The sequence below is a fragment of the Sceloporus occidentalis genome, unplaced genomic scaffold, assembly GCF_023333645.1.
Source record: "Sceloporus occidentalis isolate IW3139 unplaced genomic scaffold, rSceOcc1.0.p SCAF_14, whole genome shotgun sequence".
NCBI lineage: Eukaryota > Metazoa > Chordata > Lepidosauria > Squamata > Phrynosomatidae > Sceloporus > Sceloporus occidentalis.
This window is the reverse complement of record NW_028316994.1, coordinates 17,659,588-17,668,443: the sequence shown is the minus strand read 5'-3', so window position 1 is coordinate 17,668,443 and position 8,856 is coordinate 17,659,588. Positions and strand designations below refer to the sequence as shown.

Genomic DNA, 8,856 nt, shown 5'->3' with positions numbered 1-8,856 from the left:
TTAGGTGCCTCTACACTATGGAAATAATGCAGTTGGACAACATCCTATGGAATCCTGGGATCTGTAGTTTTGCAAGGTCTTCAGCCTTCTCTGCCAAAGAGTGATAGTGCCTCACGAAACTAGTAATCCCAGGATCGTGTAGGATGGAGCCCTGGCTGTTAAAAGTGGCATCAAACTGCATTATTTCTACAGTGAAGATGCACCTCTAGCAAGGCCATCCTCAGTACAGAAATGTATTTTCTTTCATTTGATAGGGAGAAAACTTGGACAAGTTACTTTTAGGAGCATCACTACCAATATCCTCCTAACAATTTATGGGGGATTCTGGTAGTCGTAGTCCATAGCCACGGCCCTAGAACAGACCCACTTTGTCAGGGGTAACTTAGCAAATCAATTCAACACCCAACTAAATCCCATTGTTTCAATGGGACTACTCTAGTTGCAACAGTGGTCCAGAACACACTGCAGAAATAATCCATCTTGAGACCGCTTTAACTGCCCTGGCTCAATGCTAGGGAATTCTGGGAAATGTAGTTCTGCATGACATTTAGCCTTCTCTGTCAGAGAGCCCTGGTGCCACAATAAACTACAAATCCCGGGATTCCCTAGCATTGAGCCAGGGCAAGTTAAAGTGGTCTCAAAATGGATTATTTCCGCAGTGTGTTTTGGCCCTAATAATAGGATTCAGGATTCCCAAAAGATTTTCTAAGTTCTAGAGAGGAGCAGATCTCTAAATAGCAATCAAGTATCTTTCAAAAAGGATAAAAATGCAAAACTCCAAATATTTTGCCTAAGAGGAAAATTCAAAATCCATTTTTTGTTAATGAAAAATTTTTTAATTGCTTTTCAGTGAGAAATTGCTGTCCATGGGGGGAGTTCAGGTGTCTGGGGGGGGGGGGGGGGGAAACAAGGCAAGATGGAAGCTTCTTGTACAAAATGCATATATTATATTATATCATATTATATTATATTAATAGCAATTATATTCCATTTAACTGTTACATTCTTCCAGTCTCCCAACATGGGACTCTAGGCAACTGAAATCATCCACAATAAACGTTATACAATGATCAGAAGAATAATGTTCTTCTTAAATAGTTAAATAAACTATCCTTGAACAGCCCACTAATTTAAAAACAATCTGCAAGATTTGTCATTTTTTCTGCAAACTAGGGAATATTTGCTCTTTACAACAAGGAAATAGAACGTAGGGAAATATGACTTTTTGGATTACAGTTCCTAATCCTGGAAATTGTAACCCAAAACAGTCACTTTCACAATTTTTCATGCAAGATCCCCTTCTAAGGGTGCATCCACATTGTAGAAATAATGCAGTTTGACACCACTTTAAATGCCAGGACTCTATCCTATGGTTTTTTTAAGTTTGGTGAAGGCCAGCATGGTGCAATGGTTTGAGCGTTGGACTAGGACACTGGGAGACCAGATTTCAAATCCTGGCTCAACTATGTAAACCCACTGGGTGACCCTTGGCAAGTCACACTCTCTTAGCCTCAGAGGATGGCAATGGCAAGCCCTCCTTGAAGAAACATGCCAAGTAAACTTTATGGACCTTATCACACTAAAGAAATCCCAAAGAGAAACGGGATTTAAATGAGATTTACATTCTTAAAAAACTTGAACGCACACACACAACAAAGAGGCACCAGCACTCTCTGGCAGAGGAGGCTAAAAAGGCGGCTTGTAGAACTACAAATCCCAGGGTTTTATTTGTTTGTTTGTTTCATTTTTATGCTGATTTTCTCCCAAAAGAGGGACCCCAGGCGGCTTACAAAATTAAAAAAACAAAAAGCAGTTTTTAAAAGTAAGAACTCTACATCGGATGAAGCTACAGCGGTGCCAAAAGTGCATTATTTCTCCAGTGTAGATGCACCCTTAGCAATGAAGGAAATGCATCAGTGGCTTAGGCCTTTGGGACTTGGTGCTACATGGCTTTCCTGCCTGCTACCCACAATCCCCCTCAGGCCTTGGAGTGCCACCATCACGGCTGCCCCTTGCTGCTCTTTTGCACCAGCCTTTCCAGGGCATCCCTGCCCAGCTCCATGCAATGAAAGTCTTCAGACTCAGTGGTGTCATGGGCTCCCAGGCGCTCATAAAAGGCCTTGGCACGGCGGTTCCAGTCCATGGTCACGAATTTCATCTCCATGCAGCCTGTGGCCAGAGCATTCTGGGTTCGAGAGAGACAACAGAGAAAGAAATGACCATCACACATAACTCCTTCAAAGGAACCAAGCTGATAAAAGTGACCAAAAAGGGTCTTGTGGCTGCATTCACATTGGAGAAATAACCTGGTTTGGCACTGCTTTAACTTGTTGTCTGGCTCAAGGCTATGGAATTCTGGGAGTTGGAGTATGTTGTGGACCCCACAACATACTCCAACTCCCAGAATTCCATAGCCTTGAGCTAGAAAAGAGTCAAAGATGTGCCAAACCAGGTTATGTCTCCAATGTGAATGTAGCTTCAGACTAGGAAAAGCATGCAGGAGGAGGGCTGGAATTAGGCTTGCCATTTCATGGCAGTGGGCGGGACCTTCCCGCCTCCTGGGGGCGTGACCGGCCCCGCCCCGCCCTCCCCCATTCTCGACTCAGGGCTCCCAGGGCTGCTGCCTCCCTTTCCTACAGTGCTGAGCAGGAGGGCTGGAGCAGCAGCAGCGGCTGGAGCTAGCAGGGGGCGGGGTCTGCTGCTCTGCCCTGCCCCTATTGGCCAGCCCTCTCAAGGAGCCAGCCCTCTGCTTCCTTATTTGGGCATGCTCCAACTCCAAGCAGGGAGGGCTTTGCAGTCAGGCAAGCTGCTTTTAGTTCTTCCCCTCTTTCTCTTTCTCTTTCCACTCCTTCTCTTCTTGTTATTCCGTTATTTTTTCTTCTCCTCTTCCTCCTCTCCTTTTTCTTCCTTTCTTCCCCCTCCTCATCTTCTTTTTCTCTTTGTTCCTATTCTTCTTCTTTCTCCTCCTTCTTTCTCCTTCCCCTTTTTTCTCCTCCTCCCCCTTCCTCCTCTGCTGTTGCTGTTGTTATTGTTGTTGTTGTGTGCCCAACTCCTTTCTGACTTATGGCAACCCTGCCTCTAGTCCTCTTATTTACCCCCCTCTCTCTAAGCCCCCCTCCTCTTCTTCTCAGGGGTCCAGGGCTTCTCAAAGCTTTGCCCCCATTACAAAAGAAAAAAGACTTTGCAAGGGATCTGACCCATAAATCCCCCCTCAGTTGAGACATACCTGGGGAAAAGGAGGGGTGAGGGGTTGGGGGGTTGGAGGAGGCGAGGAAAAGGAGGAAGGGGGGAATTGCTAAGAAGGCTTGGGAGTGGGACTTGTAGTTTGCCGTGGCAAAAAGGGGAGCCTGTGGTCTTTCAGATCCCATGCCTGCTTGGGAGTGGGACATGTAGTTGTAGAATTGGGGGGGGGGGGTATTTGGCCAGAAAGAGAAGTACATTTCTGCCATCTGTCTAGGAATAATGCCAAAATGTCCTCCATTTTGAGCAGCCAAAGAAACATGCATTTATATTAACATTTTTTAAAAATTATCAAATTTTTCATGTGTCCTCCATTTTTTAAAAACCGTGTCCTACATTTGAAAATGCGGCCCTACATTTGTCCCGGTTTGGAGGTCCTGACTTATGGCAACCCTAGTTGGAATACAGTTCCCAATATCCCTAGTCAGCATGGCCATGCTGGCAGGGGGATTCTGGGAGTTGCAGTCCTCCTCCTTACACACAAACACACACTTTCCCCACGGCTTGTTGAATTACGGATAACTTGGCAAATCAAAACCCTGACGCACAACACAGTAAGAACACTGATATTTTATTTTAATGAATGTTAGCATGTACTAATATACATTATATTTAATTGTTTTTGTAGAATGTGTGCCATAGGCAGGTTTATCTTATCTATTTTAATTGACTGTATGTGCAGCGCTGTGTAAATTTACAGCGCTATATGTGTGTGTGTGTGTGTAGCTTCATCATCATCACATTATAGCTGCTGTGACTGTCCTGTGGAATCCTGGGAATTGTAGTTTCCTGGGGTTTTCAAGATTTCTCTGCTAGATTTCACAACAGGTCACAAATCTAACGGTGCATCTACACTGCAGAAATAATGCAGTTTGACACCACTTTGAGCGCTGCAGTTCCATGGAATCCTGGGATTTGTAATTTTACATGGTATTTTTTTTTTGCCTTCTCTGCAAATGAGAGCCAGGTCCATTACAAAACTACAAATCCCAGTATTCTGGAGGATGGTTAAAGCAGTGTCAAAATGCATTATCTCTACAATGTAGGTGCATCTTCAAATGTATTCTGCACTACTGAGTTATAGTATCTAGATAACACTTCTACTGCCATGGCACCATCCTAAGACTCTTGGGAATTGTAGTTTGGAGAGGTACTTATAATGTTTTAGGAAGTTCTAGTCCACTCCCCATATCTTTATATCCCAAGGTACCTGCAATGCTTGTGTTGTTTTGATGCAACAGAGAAATAATAGCAACAAAGGCAATAAAAGAAAGGCCATTAAATTTTACTTCTTGGTTGCATTCGTAAAGTTTTCTCTGTAGCATTGTAAAACAACAAGAGACCAGAGACTCTGAGGAAGTTACTTTCTCTTGCATGGTTTTTGTTTAAATATAATACAAAGTATCCTGGGATAACAGTTACATCCGAAGCAATGATCACAGTATAGCTATAATAAGGTGAGTCTCCCTTTTCCAAATCTTTTGGCTTTTGGAATTTTTAGGGTTTTGGAATAATTCCTTATGTGTAATGGAATATTTCCATATAGGCATATCTTGGAGATGGGACCCAAGTCTAAACATGAAATTCATTTCATCTTTGCACTGCATACACACCTTAAAGACACAGCCTGGATGTAATTTTATACACAATATGTGTAATAATTTTGCATCAAGGCAGTTTTGTGCCACCTTGAGTCTCTATATTGGGAGAAAGGTGGGATATAAGAAAATAATAATATTAATAATGAAACAACATCTGTGTACATTGATCCTTCTGAATGCAAAGGTGTCACTCTCTCAGCCACCATTGTGGACAGTTTGGGATTCTGGAATATTTCGGATGTCAGGATAAGGGAGACTCAACCTGAATTAAGGCTGTTCTTCAGATTCAAAACTCACCTCCGCTACTTTCCTCAGCAATTCCATTCCGATGCCTTTCCCTGACGGACCAAATGGACAGAAAGAAGCATGAGGCAGAAAATCCATCCACGTTATGTTATTTTATTTTGAATTAAACTGAGCCTGCCAAACCTGAGCAAAGCAGAGGGTGAGCCCTGGCACCAAAACACAAACACTACAAAAGGAGTAAGCTGACAGAGTAAACATGTAGACCTTCTTGAGAGTCTTTGCAAGTCGCAGGAAGAAATCACTTAATCCTTGTAAAATGTACTGAGATCCCTCTTTAATAGATGAGCTGGAGATCTGCACCCAGCCCTTTCCTTTTGCCTCGAGCAGAAGGCTCCAGAACTGGAGGATTTGCACCCAGGACCCCTCAAAATTAGGTCCTGAGACCTGGTGACCTTATTCACATACCTCTGAATTCAGACACCACATACAGGTTTTCCAAGTAGAGCATCTTTCCATGATTAACGCTGTACCCAAAAAAGTATAAGGCATGGCCTATAGGGCGACCTGCATTTGGGATGGAGCATTGGAAAAGTCATTTGTAGGAAGAAGATAAGAAAGAAAGAAAGAAAGAAAGAAAGAAAGAAATCTGCCATTGATTTACTAACACGTTGTTGTTGTTGTTGTTGTGTGCTTTCAAGTCATTTCTGACTTATGCTGACCCTAAGACCAGCCTATCATAGGGTCTTCTTGGCAAGATCTGTTCAGAGGGGTTTTGCCATTGCCTTCCTCTGAGGTTGAGAGAGTGTGACTCACCCAAAGTCACCCAGTGGGTTTCCATGTCTGAGCAGAGATTTGCACCCTAGTCTTCAGAGTTGTAGTGATGCATAGCATTTCCCCCATGCCTCTCGTCTCTTTTGAACATATCACTGAATCCACATCTCTATCCTATCGTGTGAACATCCCTCCCACTTCCAAACCACTGAACTAGCCACACACTGCTATCCAGAATTATCCCCCCCCTTTTTTTTTTTTTTTTTTTTTTCTATTTTACAACCTGGAACAAACCTGGTGTAGTTCTAATAATTCCTTTTGTAAGGTCTCTGGGGCATTGTGGATGAATGGAGTAGGGGGCATCAATTTACCTGGCTTGCATCCTTTTTCCCCAGGCTGTTCAGCCAGCAAGCATTTGAAGAAAGGGTCCTTGCCAAAGCCATCTGCTTTTAAAACTGGAGTGGAAATAATATAAAGAAGAAGATGATCATACAATAAAGAAGATACATTTGGGTTGCATCCTTGTTCCAGCAAAACGGAATGTACCTTTCCTCAAATGCAGGCCTTTTCCGATGACGCTGGATGCTTTAGCAGCAACGGGTCAGACTAGATGACCTTTGCATTACAACTTTAGTTCTGCAATTCTGAGATTTTGCTTTATGAGCGATTGCATGTGAGGAAGACCTGGGACCCTGGATTATGGAGGGCAGGATCAGGATGAGAGTCTAGTTGGTGTGGTGACAACCTGGGACACTGAATGCGAATGATGGTGGGGTGGCCTTAATACCGATCATGAGTATGTATGATGGATCCCGGTTGCAAATGCAATGGCAGGTGCAAGACAGTGTTGTCTTAAAACAAGCTTGTGGATGTTGAAAAGGAGAAGGAAGATTGGTGAGGATGAGAAAATGAGCCACAAGAGTCACAAAAGCTTGTGGTTGCTGTTTATCATTAATTTTATTTAAAGTATTTTTGTATTGCTTTCCAGACCACAAGGGCTCCCCCGAGGCAAATCAGAAATAAAAAGCAATTAAAACAATTGTTGTTGTTGTGTGCCTTTGTTTCTGACTTACGGCAACCCTAAGGCAACTGTGGGGTTTTCTTGGCAAATTTATTCAGAGAAGGTTTGCCCTTGCCATCCTCTGAGGCTGAGAGAGTGTGACTTTCTCAAGGGTCACCTATTGGGTTTCCATATCTAAACCAGCATTTGAACTCTGTTTCCAAGCCTACAAGGGGATTCGAACCCAGGTCTCCCGGAGTCCCAAGCCCAGCATTCAAACCAGTATATCGAATTGGTATTCATGGAAATACAATTTTCCAGGACATTTCTATATAGGAAAATCCTTACCTTGTGCATTTATTGTTATTTCATTCTCCAGGTGATGGTAGGTAGCAATTTCCTGGGAGAGACAGACAAGAAACAATTCTCACGATCAGGGCTGGGGAAAGTTACGTTTGGGGGACTAGAACTCCCAGGGTGCATCTACACTGTAGAAATAATTAGATTTGACACCGCTTTAACTCCTGGCATGCCATATGACAGATTCTTGGGATCTGTAGTTTGGTGAGGCACACTAGCCCTCTTAGGAGTTATACTTCAGATGGTTGTTGTTGTTGCTGTTGTGTGTCTTCAAGTCATTTCCAACTCATGGCGATCCTAAAGCAAACCTATCATGGGGATTTCTTGGCAGGATTTGTTCAGAGGAGGTTTGCCATCGCCTTCCTCTGAGGCTGAGAGACTGTGGCTTGCCCAAGGTCACCTAATGGTTTCATGGCTGAGCGGGAATTGAACCCTGGTCTCCAGGGTCCTAGTCCTACATCACTGCAAAACCATTACCTTGAAGGCCCTGCTGCACCAGGGAAGCAAGAAATGAATGCTTTGAATATAGATAAAATGTTTAAAAACCAACTCTCCCAAGCTCTGGAGAGACATTATAAACAGGAGGGCAAGGCTGATCTGAGCATGTACAGAGTGCCTTTCTTTCCTTAATGTGGAAAATAGAGATAGCAGAGGCAAAGGGGGACCGGGGAGGCCACCAGAGCTTTGTCCTGATACCCAGAGCTCACCTGTATGAGACCCATCAGGTGCTCACAGTCATCTATGGTGGCTTCTCGGATGATGCAGTCCATGCTCCGGCAACGGACAACGGTTCCAAAGTCTCCTCTTTGGAGCGGTGAGGCAGATAGCCTTTATATAAAGTTGCCTTTATAGTTCTCCCCACCCACCACAGCGCACCTGGCTCGGCAAGGCTGATGATCCTGGATGTGGTCCAGATGGAGAAACAGCGGTCCCACGGAGGCCATGCGCAAGCTGGCATGGGAACTGTACACATACTTCACTCTGTCCATGGAAGACATAGCAACGGCTGGGAGAAACAAAAGGCCAAGAGCAAAGGGCCTCTTCAGTTCTCAAAGCCCTTAGCTATAATGCCAAAAACAACCTTTGCTTTTTGCATTTTAAAAACACACATGCATATTTATTTTCAAGCTGTACATGGGTGCATCTGTGGATGCAGAATCATTGGATATGGAGGGCCAATTGGAATAACTTCAAGGACTAACCAGGGCTGACACTGCTTAAGCTTCCAAGATCAGACAGGATTTGGTGCCTTTGGGAGTTTAAATATTTCACAAAACTACAAATCCCAGTCAGGATCCCATTAGCTAAGCATTAGGAGAAACTTCCTGAGAGTAAAGGCAGTTTGACAGTGGAATAGGCTGCTTCAGGGTTCATCTACATTGTAGAAATAATTCACGTATTAGGTGTCCTTGTTAGTGTCTTACTTGACCCCCCACTTTAACTGACACAGCACCATCCTACAGAGTCCTGGGATTTGTAGTTTGGTGAGGCACCAGCCCTCTTTGGCAGGGAAGGATGAAGACCTGGTACAACTATGAACCCCAGGATTCCATAGGACGGAGCGACAGCGCTTAAAATGGTGCCAAACTGCATTATTTCTACAGTGTAGATGCACTCTTAGAAGGTGGTAGTAGTCTC

At 43.8% G+C, this 8,856-nt stretch overlaps 1 protein-coding gene across 1 annotated transcript; it reads right to left on the bottom strand.

Moving 5' to 3' along the window:
• Positions 1-819: 819 nt before the first annotated feature.
• LOC149304322 (thialysine N-epsilon-acetyltransferase-like) lies at positions 820-8,128 on the bottom strand. Its single transcript, XM_089479848.1, has 6 exons — positions 7,926-8,128; positions 7,207-7,258; positions 6,230-6,313; positions 5,553-5,651; positions 5,139-5,179; positions 820-2,185 (listed from the first exon to the last, which is right to left on the bottom strand). The coding sequence occupies exons 1-6, from the start codon at positions 7,986-7,988 to the stop codon at positions 2,000-2,002; spliced, it is 525 nt and encodes a 174-aa protein (XP_089335974.1). The 5' UTR covers positions 7,989-8,128; the 3' UTR covers positions 820-1,999.
• Positions 8,129-8,856: the final 728 nt, after the last annotated feature.

Bases quoted from the DNA above. Each gene is read 5' to 3' on its own strand.
- LOC149304322 (XM_089479848.1), bottom strand. From the start codon at position 7,988: ATGGACTGCATCATCCGAGAAGCCACCATAGATGACTGTGAGCACCTG. The intron at 5,180-5,552 runs GTATGTGAATAA...TTGGTCCGTCAG, and splicing joins TGTGGTGTCTGAATTCAGAG to GGAAAGGCATCGGAATGGAA. The intron at 2,186-5,138 runs GTGAGTTTTGAA...TCTCGAACCCAG, and splicing joins TGCTGAGGAAAGTAGCGGAG to AATGCTCTGGCCACAGGCTG.